This window comes from Lithobates pipiens, unplaced genomic scaffold (genome assembly GCF_037356315.1).
Source record: "Lithobates pipiens isolate NorthernLeopardFrog02 unplaced genomic scaffold, aLitPip1_a1.2 Scaffold_16, whole genome shotgun sequence".
NCBI lineage: Eukaryota > Metazoa > Chordata > Amphibia > Anura > Ranidae > Lithobates > Lithobates pipiens.
In genome coordinates this window covers 625,196,781-625,223,693 of record NW_027507748.1, presented here as the reverse complement: position 1 = coordinate 625,223,693, position 26,913 = coordinate 625,196,781, and the positions used below count along the sequence as shown (strand labels likewise).

Genomic DNA, 26,913 nt, shown 5'->3' with positions numbered 1-26,913 from the left:
AGGACAGAGTGTCTGCTGTAAGCAGCTCCGCAATGGCTCTGGATACTGAGGAAGAGGACTCCTCCCTTCCTGGACTTTGAGAGCCAATAGGAGAATGGCTTCCTGTGCAGGGGCTCGGGCGCTGAAGCATGGCAATGCAGGGGACTCTGGCTGTACGTACACAGGTAGGACAGTGCTCTTGGGTAATTGGGGGGGGGGGGGGGGGGCGGCACAGAAGCTGTGTATGTGGGGAGGATGTGAAGGGTGCAGAGGACACTGCTTTGGGAAGGGCCACCCTCATAGCAGTGTCCTCTACTGGCCTTTACATCTCCCCCCCATTCCTGTATTCTGGGCCCAATGCATCCATTATTCTGAGTGTAACACATTCCTAATCCATGCATTCTGAGCGTAACGTACTCCTTTGAAAAAGCACAAAATGCTTTTTCTGGGCAGAATTGTACATTTTTGGTCCCTTAGGACTTGTTCAGAGGGACGATCAGAGGGATGAGATCCTCTGTACAGAGCCGCCGATAGGTTTAATTCCGTGTTGACACTTTGAAATAAATAAGTTGGATTTGTGTCACTGTTTGGACACAAATGTTCGCCATCACTGCCCTACGTGTATAAGGAGGGAGAGCCACTGCTCTCTTGTACAGCGCTGGATCGACATCAGCCTCTGGCAAGTACAATTTATTACCAAAAGTATTGTGATGCTGGTCTTTAGACACACACAAACTTTAATGGCATCCCAGTCTTAGTCCACACGTTGCAGCTTCAACTCTTCTGGGAAGGCTATCCACAAGGTTTAGGAGTGTGTCTCTGGGAATCCAAAGATGTTGCACTTGAAACTCGGCTTGCCAGGACTCTCCCTTCTGATTGGCTGAGACAGCAGCGGAGCGTCACTGTCTCCCGCTGCTGTTAACCAAATTCAATGAACCAAAGAGAAGATAGAGGGGGGCAGAGCCGGGCCACATCGATGTTTAAATGAACACACAGAGTTGCAGCTCTGCTCGGGTGTCCCTATAGCAAGCTGCTGTGGGGGCATTTGGCAGGGGGGAGGGGCCAGAAGGGCTGAAGAGGGACCCCTGAAGAGGCAGATTGTGGCTATTCTGTGCAAAACCAGTACACAGAGCAGGTAAGAATAACAGGTTTGTTCTTGTTAAATACAAAAAAAAAAAAATCCAAGGCTTTAGTATCACTTTAAATAAGCGTACTGCAAGCAATGGACTTGCTATACGTACTGCAAGCAATGGACTTGCTATACTTGCTATAAAAGCTACAGTAATGTTCCAATAACTAGGACAAACCTGTCTTTCATGTTGCTGGTCCCATTAAGGATCCAGGCTTCCCCTGTCACAGTGGGCATACCCCCAGCAGTGTTTTCAGGGCCTGGGAACCAAAGGAAGCTCTGTGTCCATAGACCTGTATAGCACCCTGCAGATAACCAACTTGTTAAACTATGTGCCAAGACAAGCACCCAAGCAGAATCATGTGCCCGAAGTAACATTGCAGGCCATCCCCACAGCATGGGGCCCAGGTATAGCCAAAGTTACACTGATCTGCATGTACTGCTTCTAATGTTCGAGTAGCAGCAGCGAAGAATTGATTGAAGAATCCAAAATGGGGAAAGTAGCTAAGCATAGGAAAAAAAAAAACCTCCTCCATACATGGGAAGAGGTTCATTACCCAAGGACACTTGCAAAAAAATGCTTCACTGATCAGGGTAGGATTGTAAAGGTACACCCAAGGTTGTTTGTCCAAAAGCTTTGCTAGTGTCCAATTACCTGAAAGTAGCCCATGGTCTATGCCTTTCCAACCTGCATTGTAAGGATTAAGATATCAGGATGTTCAGGTAGGCATCCAGCAATGAAGCTAAACAATCACGGACCAGGTGGCCTTCACCCAGAGTTTTTGAGCTTTCAGGTCCCTATGGAGATCATGGCTAGCAGGATCCAGTGCTGACTGATATTACACTCTGTTCCTGCTCTTATATGTAGGGTCCAGGTACAGTCCCCCTCTTAGCCGCATGACCCTAGGCATCCAGTCCAGAACTGCTTCTCTACCCCAGCGGGGGTAATCAGATAGGCCAAAAAATGGGCAATAAGCTCATCTCCTGATCACTCTGATTTCTGTGTTCTGCTTTACATAGTTAATCAGGTTGAAAAAAAAAAAAAAAAGACAGAAGTCCATCTAGTTCAACCATAAAAATAAAGAAAAAATAATATCATACAATCCTATTGCCACAGTTGACGCAGAGGAAGGCGAAAAACCCCAGCAAAGCTTGATCCAATTTTCTACAGCAGGGGAAAAAATTCCTCCCTGATCCGAGACGCAATCGGATTTTCAACTTTACCAATAAATGTTCTTCCTACTCTCACACTCCAGCTCAGCTGTACAGGGGCTGTCAGAGGTTGATACCAGGTCAAATTCTGCTACTTACACTCCTTGTATTAGGGAAAAAAATACTTTTAATGACATATATATGACCACAGAGCTGCATTAATAAGTTCATCTTTAATTTCTCACACTGCCTTTGCCAACAATGGTCCTTCCTGCACCTGTAAAGAGAATATCATGCAATCTCCCCACGGAAATAACAGTCCAAAGAATGATGTGTTACTGTGAATGACAGACTTGTTTGTCCTGTCATTCGCAGGAAGCTGAGCAGCTCTCATTCCTTGTCCTTACCAAGGATCAGTGTAATAATTTGCTTGTTAATCTGTACAATCAGCAGAACTAAATATTACGCTCATGTTCCAACATTCCACCGAGCATATATTGCACCAAAAACCCGTTGCTTTTGTCTGACAAACTGTCAACTGCACAGTAGATTGCTATCAGCCGAATATTGCTTCCGAGCCAACAGTATCTTCTCCAAAGCAGAAAAACAAGGTTCTTCTGTAGAAGTTTTATAAACTGCATAGCTGGTCCAACCCCTTTTTTTTTCTTAAATCTGGCAAGTGCTCTGCACAAGTTTTCACCCCTTGACCACTTAAGGACCTGGAAGGATTTGCCCCCTTAATGACCAGGTCATTTTTTGTGATACGGCCTTGCGTCGCTTTAATTGACAATTGCGACACTGTACCGAAACTAAATTGATGTCCCTTTTCCCCCACAATAGAGCTTTCTTTTAGTGGTATTTAATCACCTTTTCGTTTTTTTTTTGCGTTATAGCGTCTACAAATTATGGGATTTATAGCATTTTTTAAATTATTTTTTACTAGTAATAGCGGTGATATGCAATTTTTTGTGGGACTGTGACATTGCAGGGGACAGATTGGACACTTAACACATTTTTGGGACCAGTGACATTTATACAGCGATCAGAGCTAAAAATAGCCAGATTACTGTATAAATATCACTGGCAGGGAAGGTGTTAACACTACGGAGCGATCAAGGGGTTAAGCATGTTCCCTGAGAGATGTTAACTATCTAACCACTAGGAACAGACGATCTCTCTACTCCCCTGACAGAACGTGGATCTGTTTATTTACACTGACAGATCCCTGTTCTGCCCATTTCTAGAGCGATCACAGGTGGCCAGCGGACATCAGGTCCGCCAGACCCACTGGTTGGCTCCCCCGCTCACGAATGGGAAGTTGCGCGTCCACAAATTGCCATGTACGCGCCTGACATACAAGGACAGTAATTCGCTTAGGGGAGCCAACCTGCCTCAGTACAAATGCGACGGGGGGTCCATAACTAGTTAAAGTGAATGTAAACCAGATTCATGACATTTGAGCTGGGCACATATCTGTAGTGTTTTATCTCTCTTCAAAGCACTATGTAACATAGCGGTTTCCTGCTCCTTTTTCTGTTATCAGCCTGATAACGCCTGACAAGTTCTCCGTCACACATGATAAAAGCAGCCAGAGTTTTGTATTGAGGAGGATGCTATAAATAGATCACAGAGCTGAAAGTCTCTACCTGTGAGGAGAGAGGGGAGTGTGCCTTTCCTCCAATCAGCTGTCTTGGCTGTATGCCCAGGCTTCACTTCAGTGCTAACCAGGAAGAGGAAATCTAACATGATCTGAAGTTTCAATACAGTAGATAAAAGATGAAGGCAGCAGATATACATGTAAAACGTATGTAGGGACAGGTAAGTGCCTGCTTGTTAAAGCGGGAGTCCACCGGGACTCCGCGTTTTTTTTTTTTTTTTTTTTAAAGCCAGCAGCTACAAATACTGCAGCTGCTGACTTTTAAAATAGTGACACTTACCTGTCCAGCGCGCGCGCGATGTAGGCACCCGAAGCCGATCTCTAGATCGTCTGTCGGGTGCTGCCGCCACCATCTTGGGTATGGGAATCAGGAAATGGAGCCTTTCGGCTTCATTTCCCGGTTCCCTACTGCGCATGCGCGAATCGCGCTGCGCAATAAGGACGGTCCCCGCTGCCTCTGGGATCTGTGTGTTTCCCAGCAGGCAGCGTGGCACTTGCGGAAAGGGGCGTAATCTACGCCCCTTTCCGCAGAGAGCTATCCCGGAAGTGGGTGCAGAATACCTGTACTGTACAGGTATCTGCACCCCCCTCCCCCCTGAAAGGTGCCAATTGTGGCGCCGGAGGGGGGGAGGGTTCCGATGAGCGGAGGTCCATTTTAGGGTGGACCTCCGCTTTAAAGGTCAGCAGCTACAGGTTTTGTAGCTGCTGACTTTTTTCCATAGGCGACTGGAACTCCTCTTTAAGCCAGCCATATGTGTATCCAAAATCAGATGGTTCAGCAGGGGCCACGCCCGAATTTGGATCCATGTATTGGCACAGTGTGATCTACTGATCGACTGTTGGAATACCACCCCGTCAGATTTTCCCTGCTCGATCAACACCGCATGCTGTAGCCTGCAATGCTGATCAGTGTATTGACAGCAGGGAAGCCTCTCTGTTGCCGGAATACAATCGCTTAGCGGGAAGGATTCTCCTATCCGCATCAAATCTGTAGATGAGGAAATCTGCTGATTGAATAAAAATAAGACCTGAATCATCTGTGCGGCCCTGAGAGAAAAAGAAAGACACTCATTCTGACTATACTAGTTGCTTGGCAGGGTCTATCTTATAATACTTCTGATAAAAACAAGTAACAACAACTCCTGATCCGTATCTGTTACATTTCATTTACTGAGAAAGTATTAAAATAGATGGATTAGCATGACAGCCTTGGCAGCTAGCAATTTTAGAAGACGACAGCAGTGGCATCCTCCATGTTCTCCCAGCACATTTCCTTCTGATCATTGAGGAAAGGCAGATGTAAGCAACCGAAGGCTCATGCATTCTCATTAACTGGCATTACCATGAAGCACAAACCGTAACAAATCCTCAATGGTGAAACATACCTCTGGCAAAAGATATTTACTATACATAAGGCAGAAAATGCCAAGCAGGAAAAATAAGGTACAAGTGCTAATATATTTAACGAAGAACAAGTCTATCAAATGTGTAGCTGAAGAGTGAAAAAGTCAATTCTGCTAGAACATCATTGCTTCCAGTCCATCCTCCATGAATTTCTTGTAAATGGCCATAAACTTTGCCACAAAGGCTTCCAGGTGATAAATTGCTTTGCTGCCCAGCTGCAGCCGATGTTCATAATAAGCCGCCATCTGTGCCACATCAGCTTTCAACTGCCCATCACAGTTATTGAGAAGCTCTGATAACAGTGACTGCATAGTAAACAGAGAATACATATAACCATTAGCAATGAAGATTTAAAAGCAACATAAAAGACACTTGTAAAAAGACAAAAATATGGCCTTTTCTAGTTTAGACACCATTAAAAATAGGCCTAAAATCAAATATTGCCTTTAGGTTCAATGCTGCAACAAAAAAAAGAACCACCACCTGTTAGAGATCTGCAATACAAATACTACATTCAGGCCCCCTTCATTAGTGTAACTTCTAATGTGAATTTGGATGGACACATAAGTGTTGATTTACTAAAACTGGAGAGTACAACATCTGCAGCTGTGCATAGTAGCCAATCAACTGTTAACTTCCGCTTGTTCAATTAAGCTTTGACAACAAAAAAATTGCAAGCCGATTGGTTTCTATGCAGAGCTGCACTCTCCAGTTTTAGGAAATCCACTCTATAAAGTCGCAAGACAAGTCACAGCCCATTGATATCAATTGCACCCATTCCAATCTATTATACTTAAAGTCGCAGCAACTTTGAAAAAGGTTCCTGCACCACTTTGATGTGACTTTCCTGCGATTCAAGTGCCAGAGAAGTCACATCACAATCGCACTTGGAATTACACTATCCTGAACGGAGCCTCACAAGCCCAAATAGGAACAGCCACTGGCAAGAAATGAGTAGATTCTTGCAGAAGGCATATACTGTGTGCGACCACCAGCAGCAGTTAGAGCAGTGGTTCTCAACTCCTGTCCTCAGGACCCACTAACAAGGCCAGATTTGAAGTATTACCTTGGGGAGATGGAGACTAGAATACTGCAATCACTGAACAGCAAATGATATCACCTGTGATGTATTTCAGTTTTCTTGTAAACCTGGCCTGTTAGTGGGTCCTGAGGACAGGAGTTGAGAACCACTGGGTTAGTGAATAAGAATAGAACTTCTGACTGACTCTTGAGGCAAACAATTTTAGCCCAGGGTCTGTAGTTCTACTGGAGTTATGACCACAGCTATTCAGCCTGTTTGTATGCAGCCATAGCACAGTGTCAATGCATCCAGAGGTGGCATTTCCGCAGATATGCAGCCTTGTGAATGTAGCCCTACTCATTAGATTTGCAGGCTCCTTTCCTCCCCATGGTCTTCAATTCACTTTTTCCCCATGGTTCCTTGTAAAGCACAGACACTATGGGGTTGATTTACTAAAACTGGGGAGCGCAAAATCTGGTGCAGCTCTGCATAGAAACCAACCGGCTTCCAGGTTTTTTTTTTTGTCAAAGCTTAATTGAACAAGCTGAAGTTAGAAGCAGATTGGCCATCATGCACAGCTGCACCAGGTTTAGCACTCTCCAGTTTTAGTAAATCAACCCCCAAATGTCTGATCAAGCAGAGGAATCAGTACCCCTCTTTCTCACAGAGCCAGGGCAAGGACACTGAGATAAGGAACAATGGTGAGACCCCAACATATCCTGATTCACCTGACAAACGATCATGCAACCTGCAGCTACTTTTAATTTCAGATTATTTTACACAAGAGTAAAATGGATGTAATGTTAGATACCATAATGATAATGGGACACCAGCAGATCATCACCATGCAAGCATAATAGTCCATGTCAGTCTGCATATATCATCAAAACCCATATTCTCCCCTTTAGGGTACCAGATAATTCTTAAATACAAAAGCTATTAAAAGATCTCCAGATTCAGCCCAAAGTTAAAACACAAGTTCAGGATGATGCTGCGTGTGCAAATATATATGATACTAAAAATGTTTTGTACCTAATTGGATCTGCCAGAGTCTTAATTATGCAATTAACCTCCCTTGGCAAATTGGGCATCCAAGATAAATATCGCCAGGCTCAAACTCACTAAAAAATGTGGGAGCTATAAGTACCCAAAAGAGCATTTTCTAGAAATGTATCAGGGCAATGTTAATTTCACAAGTTGAACCCAAGATGCTTTCATATATTAGCGTATGTGTCAGTTGGTATCCAGTTTGTCTCCAATCAATGAAGCAGCAACATTACGACAGAAAACATCCCTTGATGCTTGCTAATAAGCTAAGTTTTATGTTATTTCCCTCTCCAATTGCTAATACAGAAATATATAAATGTTGTATATCATGTACTAACAAATCAGATGTGTGATATAGAAGCCTATGAACATACCTTCATTATGACTTCAGGAGGGATACAATGTGTCAGAAGCTCATAAAGTCTACCACGAACCTCAAGTAACCTATGAAAAAAAATAAGTGTTTATGACTTCACAGAAAGGAGGAGATAAAATAAATAAAATTATATATATATATATATATATATATATATAGCTGTTACTGATTAAAATTTTCCTGTTCGATTAATCGATTATATTTTTAATTGATTTCGATTAATTATAACGCACATAGTTTTTAAAAAAATTTTTTTATTAAACTAAGTAAAACGTAGAAAGTTAGTTTAACTTTAACTGTAATGTCCACATCTCCCCCATACTGTATGGTCCACATTTGCCCACATCTCCCCCCCATGCTGTATTGTCCACATCTCCCCCCCATGCTGTACTGCTCACATCTCCCCCCAAAAAAGTACTGCCCACATCTCCCCCCATGCTGTACGGCCCACATCTCCCCCCAAAAAAGTACTGCCCACATCTCCCCCCTACCTTAATATTCATGATTGTCTGCTCTGTCTGGTATAGACAGCAGGCAGACCCGTCCGTCCTCAGAGTAGACACAAGCAGGCGGGCGATGATGACATCATCGCGTGCATCTAGGCCGCCGTCGGGTGGACCAAGATGGCCGTGGCTCTGGAGCTAGGCCGAAGCCGTGGCCTTTCCTATGGGCGAGACCGCGGAGCTCACTCCGCGGATCGTCCTCGATCAAAATTATTTTGATCGATCAAAGAAATTAACGATTAATCGAACAATTAATTGTTAATTTCCGCAGCTCATACACATACATACATACACACACACACACACATATATATTTATATAATAAAAAAGATGTACAGCAGTAACCCAAGAGAAATAAAAAAAAAAAAAAAAAAAAAAAAATAAAAAACATTTGACATGCCAACACTCAGATTTATTGTAAAAAAATAAAAAAGGTCTCAAAATTTAGCAGAGCGCTAAACGTGTCAAAAAGAGAACCATATGCTGACCTTTGTGGCGTCTGTTGATTAACAATGGCATTGGCCGTCTCCTTCACATAAATCTCCCAATCTGTTTCTGGTAAGTCTTGGTCTGAACTGAAGGGATACCTGTTCAAGAAATAACACGGTTTATATAACCACAAGGTTAAAAACATCAAGCACAGTTCCAAAAAATGAGAAATGTGTGTATAATATATATTTATTACACGCACACACACCAAACAATTACATTGCTGTTTTAAATGGCCACCAAGAATTTTTTTAGCTTCTAGTTTTCTTAGTCGCTTATGGACACATTCATATGAATGTCACGATCATATACACAATTTAATATTTTTTATGATTTTATACAGTAATTGATATTTATATTTGTATGAATTATTATTGCTAATTCTTTCACAGGATTCAAGATTTATTTATGAATTTTTTTGAGATTAGTGCAATATTTTTTATATATATATTTTTATTAATTTATTATTTTTTATGAGCGCAACCTTTTTTGGATTTTTATGATAATGGGGAGTTTTTTTTTTTACATTAAAAGCAGAGTTCCACCTCCCTCCAATAATTTAGAGATCTGCAGATACAAATACTGTAGCTGCTGACTTTTACTATTAGGGTACTTACCTGTCCAGGCATCCAATGGTGTCCTCACCCAGCTGATTCTTGAATCGGCTCTGGGGTGCTGGAGCTGCCATCACAGCAGATTTACAGCTCAGTTCCTACTGTCTATTGCGTGAATCGGCAAGCTGCGAGGGGAAAGGATTTGAACTTCCCTCTGACTTCACCGTGACGAAGTCAGCCAGGAGTGGTCAAAACCAGGTACCCGTTGCACCCCCCCCACTCCAAAAAGTGCCAAATGTGTCAGCGGAGGGGGGTGAGGAGGCAGACAAGAAGGGCTTCCCCTTTTGGGTGGAAATCCACTTTAATGCATAGAATGTATCAAGGTAAAAATGTAGACTTTAAAACGACTATTTACAGTACTGTATACGGTGTAACATTACTTGCAGGTATTACCTAAATGAACTTGTTCTGAAAACGGGGTCTGCAATGAAAGAAAAAGACAACTGTGGACAATTTTCCTATCCCACTGTGACAGACGAGGACAATAGCCTCTTACACGTCTGCAGCATGTAAAAGTGGCACAAAAATGCTCTAGAAAAATATACAGCATATACTGTGCATTTTATAATGTAATCTGCATGTCCAAATGTAAAAGTGCTGTCAGAGTAGAGATGAGAAGTGTATGGAATATCAGCCATTTCTTCACTGATGCAGCACTGCCATCAGGGGGTTCAAAATGAAAAATGCAACCCACTTTACATTTCTGTAAAATGTTATCTAGTCTCTCAGCAACTGCTAAGGGGGGGGACAGTGTAGGGATATTTTGGGTTTGTACGTTTCAGAGTATACAACAAAAAACACTTCAGTTAAAAATTTTGCATACTGTTGGACACGACAAGCTTCACATATTAGAAGAGCCTTCCTGAGGTTTCGTCCAGATTTTTCTGCAATTCTTCGAGCGAGTTCCTGTGGTAGAGACAGTCCTTCTTTCTTGCATACGCTAAACAGAACTGTGCAGATCTGCAAATACATACTTGGTTAGATTTGTACTGCATGGTAACAGGAACACAACACTCTGCACACAGACCATTGCAAGAAATGCACCTTTATACAAGAACAGAGAAGCAGAAAAGCCTGTGAGGACAATTGGCAGAAATATGTTCTTCCTAAATAATGGCTGCCAATTTTTTATTCAGAGACATAGTGAAAAGGTTTAAAAACCCACTAATGTTTTAGTCCTCATGTACACTGCAGCTGTTAAACTGACGTTTTTGAGCAGTTGGGCATTTTTTTCAGCAGCCCCTAAACTCTCCTCAGTGTTATCTTATGGGTACATGTACACTCAGGCGTTTATGATGTTTAGAAGTAGTTGAGGGTAGAAGCATTTTTGTCAAAGCAGAAAATCGCATTCAGGATGGTAGTTTAGTGGCATTTGAAATGACAAATGCTTGTAACAGCATGTAAAAATGTGTCTAAACGTGTTAACTCAGATTTATAAATGGTTTTTGTTGGGGTAAAAATTGACCATTTACAATCGGGAAAAAAGAGAGGAGATGGGGAGGGAGTGACTCGTTTTTCCTGCATTGTGGGCATTTGGGAGGGTCTACTGAGGTTATCTGAAAAAAACCCTTCTAAAAATGCAAATGCTCATAAACGTGGGATGTAAAAGTGCCAAAATCTACATTTTTAACCTTTGGTTACTTGCTGTCATGTTCCAGCGTTCAGAAACGTTTTTTAAACATCCTGTGTACATGAAGGCTAATGCCACATACACACGATCGGAATTCTCGTTGGAAAAAGCTCTGATGGTTTTTCCGACGGAATTCTGCTCAAGCTGTCTTGCCTACACACGGTCACCCCAAATTCCGATCGTTTAGAATGTGGCGACGTACACCACATACGATGTGACTAGAAAAAGGAAGTTCAATAGCCAGTAGCTTCTGTTTCGTAGTTGAATCTGAGCATGCATGAGTTTTGGCGTGTCAGAATTGCATACACACGATTGGAAAGTTTTTCCGTTGGGAAAATTGAAAACATGCTATTAATTTTTGGCTGGCGGAAATTCAGACAGCTAAATTACGATGCAGCATACATATAGACACATTTTCCGATGAAAAGCTCTCATCAGTCTTTTTCTGGCCGGAATGCCGATTGCTTGTACGTGGCATTAGAGTTGTGTTGCCACCACTTCCATCAGCAAGAAATACAATGTGGAGACAACCTAAATAGGTTTAGAAATGCTACAAAATCTGCCAAGAGGCTAAACAAAGGGAAGTCTAAACTGGTGTGCTCCCCTGGTGATAATCACCACTAAAAGCTAGTAAAATGGTGACATCTGTATGGCTAAGGGCCAACAGCATCAGTGGGCTTCTATAGGCTATGCAGTGTGCTCTTCACATGGGTTTGAGACATTTCTAAGCTCGTTCAGAATTCACTGAAGATGCACTTGACCTGATTCAAGATTCTTTTGCGATCCTATAAACCTGAGATTTAAAGTGTTAGTGTTAACACGTCAGACAAACTCAAAAAGGTCACATAGCATAAACTCTTGAGTTCTAAAACTCATTTCATTCAAATTCAGACAAGTTCAAGTCCATGCATATCAAATGGAAAATTAACAAATCAATTCCACTTCAGTATTGTATCCAACATTTCCTATTTCACCACGTTCCGATAGAAGTGATATGCTGCATATCTACAATATCATCCAGTGAATAGGTGATCGTTCCTTAGATGTACACTTACCAGAAGTGTTAGACAAGCGGTTTATACATTGAAGTCCACTGCTGGATCGCGCAAATCGATTTCCTCCACCTCCTAGTAGCCCAGTACTTTGATCACCATACTATTTTCACTGCCACGTGTTTGCATTGAACAAATACATCTTGCGGCTGCCATTGGGACACCAACACAATCAGCTTGGAACGCACACCGTTTTAGCAGCCAGACAGCGAAGCACTACAGCTGAGCTGATTGTGTTGGTGTCCCAAGGGCACCTGCAAGAAGCGAGTAGTACTTGTATGTTTCTATTGTATTTTTTTATTATTAAAACCTACTACACTATATTACACTCTGGTATTTGTTCAACTAACACGTGGGAGTGAAAAATGGTATGGTGACCAAAGTACTGGGCTACTAGGAGGTGGAGGAGATCCATTTTCTCAATCCAGCAACAGACATCACAGTGTATAGACTGCTTATCTAACAATTACCTCTGGTAAGTGAATATCTGGGCTGAAGAAAGAGCACCTATTCACTGGATGATAGATAAAGCACCATATCACTTATATCGGCACATGGTGAAATAGCAAATATTGGCTACAATACTGAATGGAATTGTTTTTTTAATTTCTCATTTGAAATGCATGGACCTGAACTTGTCTGAATTTGAATGAAATAAGGTTTAGAACTCAAGAGTTTATGCTATATGATCTTTTGAGTTTGTCCACAGTTTTGTTAACACTATACCCAAGTGATTACTTTCTATATATATTTTTACATTGGCATATGTGGTGCATCCACACCTTTTGGCGTGGGCTGCTGGTTTGTATCTATTCCAAAATCTCAGTGTTTTACCATGCATTTCATATTGTGGGGACTTGTATAGGGAGGCACCCCCATTTTTGTTTATTTTATAATTTCTATGAAACCTTACTGGAAGCCAAGTAGGTCTGAAATGAACACAGACCTTTAAATCTGGTTTGTTGTGCAATGCAAAAAGACCAAGCGGTGTAGGCATCTTTAGAAAACAATCATATTGCAGAAGTCTGAACAGCGAGTTCTGTTGGAACCTTTCATTTTGCGAGGCAGAAAATATGTAACCAGGCTTAAAGTGGTTGTAAACCCTTACAAACCACTTTGACCTACAGGTAAGTCTAGATTAAGGCTTACCTGTAGGTCCAAGAAATATCTTCTAAACCTACACGGTTCAGGAGATATTTGCCGAAAGACAGGCACTGCTGTCTATGGCGCATGCGGCGTAGACAGCGGCGCACTGAGTGCGGCGCAGTTAACGGCGATATGCCGCGAGTGACGTCATCACAGCTCCGACGAATGACCGCGCCGGAGCAGCGAGACCCACCAAGAAGATGGATGCTCCAGACTATAGGGGACAGCGGTGACTTCGCTGGCTCCTGTGTCAGGTAAGTGACACATAATGGACAACTATGCGATGCATAGTAGTCCATTATGCTTTACCTTTGCAGGGAATCAAAGAGGAAATAAACCCATCAGGGTTTACTTCCGCTTTAAAATAAAATCAATAGACGATACGATTGTAGAAGCTCAAAACTGCCAATGATGTGTTTATTTGAACCTAAGCTGCCTCAAAAAAACACCAGATTGCATCTCTGCTTTTTTGCAACGTGATAGATCACAATTCTGCAGACACTGGACAAATATAACGGGTAAACAGGCTACAATGTTAAGCAATGAAAGTGCTTTACACATTGTAGCAAGATAAGAAATTACAGGATCCTGTTGTGAAAAAAATTCCCAATCAACTGACGTTTTACCTCCTCAATGCTTGGAGATGGTACACGAACTGCCAAACATCTACTACGTATTGGAGCAATGACCTTAGATGTAGAATTACAACAAAGAATGAGTCTGCAAGTAGCCATGTATTTCTCCATGGTTCTTCTCAAAGCATGCTGAGCGTCTTTGGAAAGTTTATCCACTTCTGTTAGCAATACAACTAAAAGGAGAAATAAAAAAAGAAATTAGAATAAGTCACATGTACCGAAAAATACTTATGCGTTGCCACCTCTTTAAATACTCTAAAAACAAACTGCTGCCAATACCTAAACATGTGTCCCCACATGCACTGAAAATTAAATAATATACAAATGGCATAGCACAACTTACTAACAATAAATTATTTTACAATCAATGTTATTGGCTGTAAAATAATTATTAGTAAGTTGTACTATGCCAGGGGTGATAGGAAGAGGGAAGATAGGGAGAGGTTGCGGGCTGGACAACCCTGCGGTTCCCGTTTGTATTTTAATTTAGGCAATGAAAATAACCTTCACTTATAAGACCCCTTTCACACTGTGCCGACCATAGCATTGGCGGTAAAACAGCGATATTTTTAGCGCCGTTTTACCGTCAGATTTGCAGCGCTTTTAACACCCTCTAGCGGATGAGAAAGGGTTAAAACCACCCGCAATGTGCTGCTTTGCTGGTGGTATAGTCGCACTGCCCCACTGATTTCAAAGAGGAGCAGCGGTGGAGGAGCGGTAAACACACCACTCCAAAGAAGCTGCTGGCAGGACTTTTCTTGACGCCCTGCCAGCACACCGCTCCAGTGTCAAAGCCCAAGGGATGGAGCAACTGTTTGAGGGCAGATTACAGGCGCTGTTTTTTAATGCTATAGCGCCTGCAAAATACCCTCAGTGTAAAAGGAGCCTTAATATAGGATTGGTGTGGGGGTACAAAAATAGTGGATGGGTCATACGCAGTGTGAATTATATTAACATATCTCACAGAGAGGCATTTCATTTATTTGCTCTTCTATGCATATTAGCATATTCCGTTTATGATCTGATGACAGTACAAATTTTACCACTTGCCGACCAGCCCCTGCAGTTATACTGTAGCAGGTTGGCTCAGCTGCATGAACCGTCATATCTGTATGTCGGTTCGTGTAATAGCTATAGCAGGCATGCCTGTGGCGCGTTGCCAGAGCCGATGCACGTGGCCGTAATGTTCGCCCATCGCTCCAGAGAGCCAGAATGGGGATCAGCCAGTGTAAAAGATTCCCATTCTGACAGGGGAGTAGAAAGAGATTGTCTGTTCCTAGTGATCAGGAACCGCGATCTCTCTGTATTCCCAGTCAGAAACACCTCCCTAAGACACACTTAACCCCTTGATCACCCCGTCGTGTTAACCCCTTGTCTGCCAGTGTCATTTATACAGTGATCAAAAAAAAAAAAATTAAAAATATATATATCCACAAATCTATCCCCTATTTTGTAGACGCTATAACTATTGCGCAAACCAATATACACTTATTGTGATTTTTTTATTTTATTTTTTTACCAAAAATATGAAGAATACATAATGGCCTAAACCAGTGATGGCGAACCTTGGCACCCCAGATGTTTTGGAACTACATTTCCCATAATGCTCACCTACACTGCAGAGTGCATGAGCATCATGGGAAATGTAGTTCCAAAACATCTGGGTTCGCCATCACTGGCCTAAACTAATGATTTTTTTTTATATTATAGCAAAAAGTAGAAAATATATATATATTTTTTTCAAACTTGTTGGTCTTTTTGTTTATAGCACAAAAAATAAAATGTAGATGTGATCAAATAACACCAAATAAAGCTCTAATTATGTGAAAAGAAAAAAAAAAGAAAAAAAAAAAAAAAAAAAAAAAAAAAAAAAAAAAGAGAAAAAGGACATTGATGGGTACAACAGTGCCGTAAAGCAAAAAATTGGCCTGGTCATTAAGGGGGTAAATCCTTCCGGGAGTGAAGTGGTTAATAAGGAATTGAGGTAGACTGGATCAAACAAGGAGTGTGCAGTACAACAAATCACGTATGTGGAGTGTGCAATTTGCTAAAGAGGTATGAAACAGCAGACCATGTATGTATACTATGCATGTATGAGATCAGATCAAGTGCCCGTGGATAGAGATAGATAGATCTATCTATGTTCTAGCTTAGAGGATTGTGTGTGTAGAGAGAGGGTGCAAAGAAAGCACAGAAACTAGGTGGTAAATATCTCAAATTAGACATTATTGGAAGTGATAAATGTGTAATTTTATTCAGAATCAGAAGTACAGAATGTGCTAACGATCAGGGTTTTAGTGGACAACTTGTTTACAAGCAAAGTCATTTTCTGGCACCTAAAATAACGCTTATCAGGTTAAACAAGACAGGATTCCCAGTCGCTCATATTTTAGGCTTTAATACAAACCTTTAAAATCTCTCTGCGTACTCGTCTCAAGTTGCTGTGACTGGGCCACAGTCTTCAGCAATTCTTGAACAACAACACGATCACTGTTGCCAGCGTCACTGGGAAGGAAATTACAGAAAGTCTGAGTTATTCCAAATCATAATAGGTTTGTTAGAATCATCCCTGACGGATGGAAACAGGAGAATAATCCCCGATAAAGGCTAAAAATATTGGGTTACAAGCTTCCTCCACAAATAGTCAACTGAAATAACGACAGAAGAAACTAGTAAATTTGTAGAACTACAACCTTCCACATTGCCCCCCTAATAATAAAAGATGAGTCAGAAAAAAAGAAGCTACACATGGTTTATTTCTGAAAATAAATATTTCAATTCTCTAAGCATCACATAAGGGGGGGGGGAAAAAGAAAATTGGGTGACTTTTGTGGAAGTTTTGTCACAAGACATATATATTTTTTTTATTTAGATTAAACATCAACAATTCAACATTCACAAATGACCATAAACCAGATAGTCTTGCATACCTTGGATTCACTTCTAAATGGTAGTTGCTTGCTATGGTGCTAATCTCAATCTTCTTTTTAGAAGGCGTCTGATGGGATAAAAATTAATATGCATTTAATGCATTGACTACAGTCATAGGTAAAAAAAAAAAAAAAAAAAAAGGATATAGGTTATAGCAGCCTTTCATTTTTACTGCAATGGTGCTGGTCAGTCACTGGTTGCAGCTATTCTTCTATTCAACAGAATCTATAGGACCCATCTGCTAGAAGTTCATGGTGCAGATAGCAGAAGGGCATGCCAGAATCATCAAGCATTCTGAGCTGGTCTGTTGGAAGCAGTTCTGTTCTCACAAAAGCCTCAAAGTAGAATTCCATCCGAACACAATTTTTAAATATGTTCCCCCTCCTACTACCTCGCTATGCTGCCATCCAAAAAAAATAATTAAAAAAAATAGATGTGTAGTGCAAATCTGCAAAATGCAAAAAGCACCAAAAATGCATAAGTGTGAATCCAGCCTTAGACGGCTTTCACACCGAGCCGCAGGAAGCACCAGCGGTAAAGCAGCGCTATTTTTAGCGCTGCTTTATCATCATTTCAGCGGCGCTATTTTGCCGCTAGCGGGGGGGGGGCGCTTTTAACCCCGCCACTAGCGGCCGAAAAGGGGTTAAATCCAAAGGGGTCTAAAAAGTTAACCTGCTTATGATTTATCTTCTTTGGACATTTCCCCTTCCCATCAACATGCAAAGGAAATGTTTTTCAATAAAGCCTTCTCATTTTTATTACATACATTTAGACCCACTGACCTCATCACTGGGTTTCTGTACTTCTTTATGTAAAGAGTGCATGGCTGCTGGGAATGGCTGGCAGGATGCTGACATAGCTTAATGAAAACATCACAGCACACTGCCTCAGTAATCCTCTCAAGATCCCACAGCTCTGATGTAAGCAGTGGGCTGGCTCTTGGGAGGATTTATGCATATATCAAAAAACGCCTTGATGGGTTGATGTAAGTCTGAAGGATTTGGTGTTTATTTCCATGTAGACTGCTTTAGGTATGTGATGTGGAGCCTTTCATTTTAATCCCTTGAAAAAGTCATTTAGACGTAACACGTAGGGTGTGGAGTGCCACAAGGCACACTAATATATCCACACAAATAATTTTATTATGTGGTTTAGAGCGAGAAAATATTAACTGCAGATATTAGGGTTGGCATACCGGTATCAGTATGGGTGTCGGTACTAAGCATTTGCACAAGTATCGGTACTCGTGCAAATTCTCCGATACCTGAAACCGATATTTTCCGGCTTGGTTTTTTCAATCGTCAGCAGGATTCCCCCACCGACAGCTGAAGTGTAAAAAAAAAAAAAAAAAAAGGCCGGCAATTACCAGTTGTTAAGGAGCAGGGCCACTCAGTGGGGGTCCCCTTTAACAGCATAAAAATCCTGGCAATTGGAGACATAAAAAAAATAAAAATAAAAAAAAAAACAGCCTGGCAATGTCTACCAACAACATTGCTCAGCTGCTAAAAGAGGAGGAAAACAGAAACATTGTTTAATTTCGTATGCCTCTATTAATACATCTACAGATCAAAGGGATGACCTTTGATCTGCAGATGGAGTCAGTTTAAAGCAAACTGTCAAGTAAAAAAAAAAAAAAAAAAAGTTTTTTTTATTATTTAAAATGTTCCTCTGATTAACCCCATATTTTCCCCTAATTTACTCTAATCAGCCCTAATTAACTCCTTATTCTCCTTCTCCATTTAATAATTCTCCTGCTGATTTTTTTTTTTGTTCATTTGTATTTTATAAAACTTAATTATTAAAACTTTTTTTTGTTTGCTTTGTTCAATATTATTTTTACACATATATGTACGTATTTCACATTGAAAAAAGTGCAAAATGAAAAAATAAAGTATCAGTACTCTGAAGAAAAAAAAAATGGTATTGATGCATCCCTAGCAGATATTACTGTATAGTGAAGTGTACCTCCAGGTAAATGCATTTATAAAAGATGTTCATGGTCCCGAATGTGTATGTTGCAGCATCCAAGTGATGGGGGGGCCAAAACGTTTGTGTGGGTTAGAACCTGTCTGGTCCTAGACATGCACAGACAAACATGTACACTAATTCTTATACTGTATACGGAGTAGATGCTGCTGCCAGAGGGCAGGGAGACCTACAAAGCATATTGTGATCCTGCAATAGGCCAGCAGAAAATAATCGCCCACACATATCCACACTGAATGAATGCCGATAAATATATATTCTCTGTGTGCACAGCAGAATAAATAATGCAGTATGAAGTGTGTCTGAAAAAGGTTAGCATTTCCATACCATGCATTTATTATTCATGATATCACATAAAGCATTAAAAAAAAAAAAACACACACACACACACAAGACTAGTGACACATTACCGTTATTGTCTGATGTTCGATCCTAAGTTTTTCTACACCAGCTCCATACAGCTCTCTTAACAAGCACATTATTCTGGTCTTCTTTCCAGCTCCAGATGGTCCAAACACAAGCAGGTGAGGAAAGTCTCCACATTGTACCTACAATAGCAATACGGATTTAAAATCTGGATCGTTTCCCAGTATTTCAAAGTAATGCAGTGCTGAATAGCAAAAAAATTACCAGGCCATGACAGGGGTAAACCTTCCAGAACGGAGGTGGATAATAAAAAAAAAAGAAAAAAAAAAAAAAAAGGAAGAGGTTCATGCTTAATTGCTCTGTGGTCCCTTACCTCTTCTTTAGCCGTCCCCCACCGGTGCTGTCCTCTCCTTCTTGTGAGTGCCCTCAGAGCAAGCCGTGGGCATCACTAGACACGCACCACATGGCTGGTTACGCTTCCTCCTATCAGGATTTGACTAGCAATAGAGACCCAACTGCCCATTTTCAACGGCTGTGTGAAAGAGCCCTTAAAGTATAAAGCGTTGAGGGCCAGTTCACACAACACGCAGTCCAGTGTGGGTTTTTTTTCTGCATCAAACACGCATAGAAAAGTAGGTTACCGTATTTATCGGCGTGTAACACGCACCCCAAGTTTAGGAGGGAATTTAAAAGAAAAAAAAAAAAAAAAAACTTTTAGGAAGGAAGTTTAAGGGAAAAAAACAAAAAAAAAAAAACAACTTACATTTAAATGCCCATCAATGCAGCCTTGTCAGTGTCATTTGCAGTCTTGCATTGCAGCCTTGTCAGTGTCTTTGCCGTTTAAAAATTGCGCAGCTGAGATACAGAGCGGATGTCCTGTGTATTTCGGCGGCGCTTGGCAGTTCTCGGCGGCTTTCGGCCACACTCGGCCGTTCTATGCAATTTTCGGCCACACTCAGCCGTTCTCGCGGCTTTCCGAAAGCCGCCGAGAATGGCCGAAAGGGTTAGAAACAGTGGGGGAACGGCGTATAACACGCACCCCCGATTTTAGTGTGTTATACATCGATAAATACGGCATATGGTTTTCAATGGCATAGATCACACCAGTGTGGTCGGTTTCAGTGCATTCCAGAAACAAAAGCAGAACATGCTGCATTTTTCCTGCACTGGAACACACATGTACTTATTTAAGGTTAAGAATAAAAAGGAGGGGCAAAAAATGCACTGGACTGCATCAAAAAACATGCATGCAGAAAAGCATCTGGAACACATCCGGACTGCGTTTCTATGGTGTGAACTTGCCCTTAGACTACTTTAAAATGGAGCTCCCCTTGTTTGCTTTCTCCCCTCCTCCGAGCCACATTTGGCACCTTTTGGAGGGAGTGGATAGCTGTCAAACCCAGGTACCTGCTCCCACTTTCGGGTAAAATCACCGCAAATGTTGTTCGGCGATCTACAAAATTTTCGGCCCCTCCTTCTCGCCCTACGGCCTTCTGGGAGACACACAAGTCCCAGGAGACAGCGGGACCATTCGGAAAGCGCATGCGCAGTAGGAAACGGCAAGACTTCCTGTTTCCCTTAGTGAAAATGTCGGCGCCTGCAACCGATCTGATGGACGGGATCGGCTTGAGGGTGCCAACATCACGTGCTCCCTGGACAGGTAAGTGTCCTTATAGTAAAAGCCTGCAGCTACCGTGTTTGTAGCTGCTCACTTTTTTTTTTTTTTTTTTTTACAGGTTGGAACTCTGTTTTAAGATTGTCAAGAACTCCCTGATGACTGCTTCAAAGAAGGCTGCAGCCCAAACTAATCGGGTACCCCGATATACTACCCAATAATGGTTTTAACCCCCTGATTGCCGCTAGTTAACCCTTTCACCCCCTTTTGCCAGTGTCACTAAGCGATCGTTTTTCTGATCGCTGCATTAGTGTCGCTACAGTCGCTAGGTAGCTAGTTATTTTTTTAGGTTCACCGCCAGGTTTTTATAGCGCTAGGTACCCCGATATACTACCCAATAATGGTTTTAACCCCCTGATTTCCGCTAGTTAACCCTTTCACCCCCTTTTGCCAGTGTCACTAAGCGATAATTTTTCTGAACGCTGCATCAGTGTCGCTAGGTAGCTAGTTATTTTTTTAGGTTCACCGCCAGGTTTTTATAGCGCTAGGTACCCCGATATACTACCCAATAATGGTTTTAACCCCCTGATTGCTGCTAGTTAACCCTTTCACCAGCGATCACAGTATAAGTGTCACTGGTGACGCTGGTTAGCCAGTTAGTTATTTAGGTTCCCCGTCAGGTTTTTATATAGCGCCAGGGACCCCCATATACTACCTAATAAAAATTTGAACCCCCTGATTGCCCCTAGTTAACCCTTTCACCACTGATCACCGTATAAGTGTTACGAGTGACTCTGGTTAGTTTGTTTTTTATAGCATTTTATATTCAAATCCGGAAGGCAGTGCTTGGTTTTCGGGGTCCCGTACGTGGCTAGGCTCCCAAAAAGTCCCCCACATGTGGTATCCCCGTACTCGGGAGAAGCAGCAGAATTTATTTTGGGGTGTAATTTGACTTCTGCCCATAGCATGTGTGAGCAATATATCATTTAGTGACAACTTTGTGCAAAAAAAAAAAAAGTTTGTAATATTCCCGCAACTTTTGGCAAAATATAAAATATTCCATGGACTCAACATGCCTCTCAGTAAATAGCTTGGGGTGTCTACTTTCCAAAATGGGGTCATTTGGGGGGGTTTTGTGCTATTTTGGCATTTTATGGCCTTCGAAACTGTGATAGGTAGTGAGGAGTTAAATCAAAAATTTGCACCCTTAGAAATCCTGAAGGTGGTGATCGGTTTTCGGGGTGCCGTGCGCGACTAGACTCCCAAAAAGTCCCACACATGTGGTATCCCCGTACTCGGGAGAAGCAGCAGAATGTATTTTGGGGTGTCATTTCACATATGCCCATAGCATGTGTGAGCAATATATCATTTAGTGACAACTTGGTGCAAAAAAAAAAAAAGTTTGTAATATTCCCGCAACTTGTGGCAAAATATAAAATATTCCATGGACTCAACATGCCTCTCAGTAAATAGCTTGGGGTGTCTACTTTCCAAAATGGGGTCATTTTGGGGGGTTTTGTGCTATTTTGGCATTTTATGGCCTTCGAAACTGTGATAGGTAGTGAGGAGTTAAATCAAAAATTTGCACCCTTAGAAATCCTGAAGGTGGTGATTGGTTTTCGGGGTGCCGTGCGCGACTAGACTCCCAAAAAGTCCCACACACGTGGTATCCCCATACTCGGGAGAAGTAGCGGAATATATTTTGGGGTGCAATTCCACATATAACCATGGCATGTGTGAGCAATATATCATTTAGTGACAACTTTTTGTAAAAAAAAATTTTTTTTCTTTTTGTCATTATTCAATCCCTTAGGACAAAAAAAATAAATATTCAATGGGCTCAACATGCCCATCAGCAATTTCCTTGGGGTGTCTACTTTCCAAAATGGGGTCATTTGGGGGGGATTTGTACTGCCCTGCCATTTTAGCACCTCAAGAAATGAGATCGGCAGTCATAAATTAAAAGCTGTGTAAATTCCAGAAAATGTACTCTAGTTTGTAGACGCTATAACTTTTGCGCAAACCAAAAAATATACGCTTATTGACATTTTTTTTACTAAAGACATGTGGCTGAATAAATTTTGCCCTCAATGTATGACTAAAATTTAGTTTATTCGATTTTTCTTATAACAAAAAGAAGAAAATATCTTTTTTTTTCAAAATTTTCGCTCTTTTTCCATTTATATCGCAAAAAAAAAAAAAATCGCAGAGGCAATCAAATACCATCAAAAGAAAGCTCTATTTGTGGGAAGAAAAGGACGCAAATTTCGTTTGGGTGCAATATTGCATGACCGCGCAATTACCAGTTAAAGCAGCGCAGTGCGAAATTGCAAAAAGACCTCTGGTCCTTAAGGTGTTTATTGGTCCGGAGCTGAAGTGGTTAATATTGACTGTCTCACTACATCTGCTGGAAGTTTATTCCAATCATCGACTATTTCAGTAAAATAATACTTTCTAAGAATAGTTTTAAACTTCCCTCAAGTCAGTCTGAGACCATGTCCCCGTGTTCTTCATTCTGGTTTCATATTGAAAATATTGCCTTCCTGGACCTTATTCACCCCCTTCGTGTATTTAAAGGTTTCAAATCAGCTCTCCCCTTTCCCTTCTTTCCTACAGACTGTACATAATAAAGTGGTAGTAAACTCTATACTACTATTTGTACCTATAATAAGGGTGACCTGCAGGTACTGTGAAGATCTCCTGAACATGCACCGTGTAGGAGATATTCAGAGTGCCTGGAGCCTTTCACTTTATCGGCACATGCGATCTAAAGGTCCGGCTTACAGTCCAGGAAACAGCGTCTCCCCTACACCTCCCCATGTCCCCAGCCACCCATGTATCCGGAGGCCGCAAACCTGGAAGGAAGACTGGGGGAAGATGGCAGTGAGGATTTTTTTTTTTTTTTTTTGACCACCAGCAGTTTACCATCACCTTAAAGGGGTTGTAAAGGTAAATGTTTTTTCACCTTAATGCATTCTATGCATTAAGGTGAAAAAACATCTGACACTGCCTGCGCCCCCCCCCCCCCCCGTTTTACTTACCTCACCCCTCGAAAGTCCCGCGCTCGTCCCCCGACGTCCTTTCCACCGTTCAGCCTGGCCGCTGATTGGCTGGATGGAAAGCAGCACAGCCATTGGCTCGCACTGCTCTCAATCACATCCACTGACGCAGAGTGCCGGGGGGGCGGGGCCGTGTGATACAGCGAGCAGCTATATCACGAGAGCGCGCCCGCAGATGCTTCTCACCATGTGAGGGAGCTCGCATGAACGTGAGAAGCATCTGAGGGAAGAAGCCGAGACAGCCGCCGAGGGACCCCAGAAGAGCAGGTTCGGGGCCACTCTGTGCAAAACGAGCTGCACAGTGGAAGTATAACATGTTTGTTATTTTAAATAAATAAAAAATAATTCACTTTACAATCCCTTTAAGTTCCTAAAGTCACTCGATATGTTTTATTACTGATCAGTGTATTGTGAAAGCAGAGGAATCCGATGTCAGAATACAGATACAGCACCAACGATTCCTTCATCCACCTTCAAATGTGTGGATCGCAGAACCGGGACTGGTTGTTTTTTTTGTGCAACTCACAGGCTGAACAGAAACAAAAAAAAATAAACAAACTGATTGTACTGAGCAGGATCCTCTATAGGGGATTGGTACAGTGTATGAGATGATTGTACAATCTCCTATAGAGGATCATGCACAGTACAATCTCTTATAGAAGACCATATACTGTACAATAATCTCATACACTGTACAATCTCCTATAAAGGACAATATACTGTACATTAATCTCATACATTGTACAATATTATATAGAGAACAATATGCTGTACAGTGTATGAGATGGTTTACAGTATATGGTGTTCTATAGGAGATCGTACATTAATCTAGGAACATATCATGTACAATCTGCTATCGAGGATCATATATTGTACAATGTATGAGATTATTGTACAGCATATGATCCTCCATAGGGGATTGTACAAACTCCTATCAAGGATCCTATACTGTACAATCATCTAAGAACATATCATGTACAATCTCCTATAGAACACCATATACTTTACAATCATCTCATACACTGTACAACATATTGTTCTATAGGAGACTGTACAGTGTATGAGATGATGATTGTACACGATCCTCTATAGGAGATTGTACAATGTACGAGATGATTGTTGTACATGATCCTCTATAGGAGATTTACAGTGTATGAGATGATGATTGTACACGATCCTCTATAGGAGATTTACAGTGTATGAGATGATGATTGTACACGATCCTCTATAGGAGATTGTACAGTGTATGAGATGATTGTAGAGCGTATGAGATGATTGTTGTACACGATCCTCTATAGGAGATTGTACAGTGCATGAGATGATGATGATGATTGTAGGAGATTGTACAGTGTATGTTGCTCTCTAGAACTGTTTATCTCTCAGGCTCAGTTACCAGATTCTTCAGCTGGGCTGCCTGCTCCTTATGATAGTCCAGCTTGCCGAGGAGGCTGGGCCGGTACTTGTCCACCCACAGACTCATCGTCTCCTCCACTCGGAGCACCGACTCCCCTCTTCACCTTCAAATCCGGCGCGAAAACGACCAATCCCCCCCAAACCCGCGAAATCCCAGTCTTGACATGAGCATGCGCAGTGCTGGGCTCACAGACAGGTCGAATGTGTAACGGAAGTGACGTTTTGTTGCCGCCATCTTGCTACACCCCGCACGTGTCCATAGTAAGGCTACACTGAAAAGGGGGCAAACGGACATATTGTTACACCCACCGGAGTTTTGCAGTTTACACTTATTTATAGTGAAATAAAGTACTTAGAAATCCGTCTGACTGTTTAGATGTTGAATTTTAAAAGCAGCGAACTTCTGCCAGATTGGGAAACCTGTGAGATGAGCAGTCTTGCCGCTGTTTTTAAAATTCAACGTCTAAACAGTCAGACAGAGTTTTAAGTACTGTATTTTACTATGAAACCACAGTTTACTGATATAAATAAGTGTAAAATGCAAAACTCCGCTGGGTGTAACAAGATGTCCGCTTTCCACTTCTCAGTGTGTTCTTAGGAGTGCGGGGTGTAGCAAGATGGCGGTGACGGACCGTCACTTCCGTTACATAGTCTGACGGGTCGTCGAATCTGACGAAACACCGGGAGTTCACTGCCCTCGCTGCAGGAGAAAATTGTCACAGTCTCTCTCTGATATATGGTCTCCTTGAAAATGGCCGCCGGTCCAGCTTCGTGTTGTGTCCTTCTGTCAGTACAGTCTGATAGGAGACACGGCACATCTGATATTAATATTATTATTAGTCTTCTATCTGGGGCTCCTTTTTTATTTCTATGTAAAAGAGGCGGTACCCAGAGCATGCACTCATCATACACAGCAAGCTGCAAGTAGTGTGATTGGATGCCCGGTACAGGTTTCTATGAGAATTATTCTGCTTTGTATCACCCTTGCTGTACCATTCAGGTGTGACACAATGCACACCACACAGTCTCAACGAAAAAAAACATATTGATCAGTGGCTATGCCCACCATTAGAATACCACCCTGCATCCACTCACTTCTAATGATGGGCATACATGCACCATTTTTTTTTTTTTTAACTGTGATGATGAAATCACCTCCTACAGCGCTGGAGTCGCTGATTTATGTATATAGTGAGAGCAAACGCTGTTGCTATCAAGATAAATAAATCAGTGCTGCAGCTTAATGGCGTACCTGAAAAGAAAATAATGGTTAACAATAAAACACAGTAAAGTATAAAAGAATGAAAAGCAAACATGATAAAACATAGTAAAAAGAGCAAAACAATAGGGAGAGAATAGAGAACAATAAAACAACTATTTTTGTCTTTTTTAATTACATTTTTTTTGTTTTGTCTTTTACACTTTTATTTGTAGCTATAATGGTTCCAGGTTCGGGTCTCTCAAAATGCAATGGTACCCTAGACTGTGCCGTGCTGTAGACTACGCTAATACTCCACTAGTGTGTGGTAACGTTCGAAACATTCACCAATTCTAAGACCAGGATGGTCAGGACGGGAGGGACAATAATAGCGGGTGTCACACCTATATCTGCGCTTGCTACAGACATGACATCTTCTTTGGGGTGATTGTTGAGTAGGGGTACCAGGGAGGACATACTGAAAATGCCTCTCATGCAGCCGGCTTACTGC

General features: G+C 41.7%; 1 protein-coding gene across 1 annotated transcript; it reads right to left on the bottom strand.

The window, feature by feature from the left end:
- Nucleotides 1-5,063: 5,063 nt before the first annotated feature.
- RFC3 (replication factor C subunit 3) lies at nucleotides 5,064-25,397 on the bottom strand. The gene is made up of 9 exons (XM_077484124.1): nucleotides 25,185-25,397; nucleotides 19,162-19,299; nucleotides 16,765-16,832; nucleotides 16,242-16,339; nucleotides 13,826-14,007; nucleotides 10,195-10,331; nucleotides 8,757-8,855; nucleotides 7,764-7,833; nucleotides 5,064-5,626 (listed from the first exon to the last, which is right to left on the bottom strand). The coding sequence occupies exons 1-9, from the start codon at nucleotides 25,269-25,271 to the stop codon at nucleotides 5,435-5,437; spliced, it is 1,071 nt and encodes a 356-aa protein (XP_077340250.1). The 5' UTR covers nucleotides 25,272-25,397; the 3' UTR covers nucleotides 5,064-5,434.
- Between the last annotated feature and the right edge of the window lie 1,516 nt (nucleotides 25,398-26,913).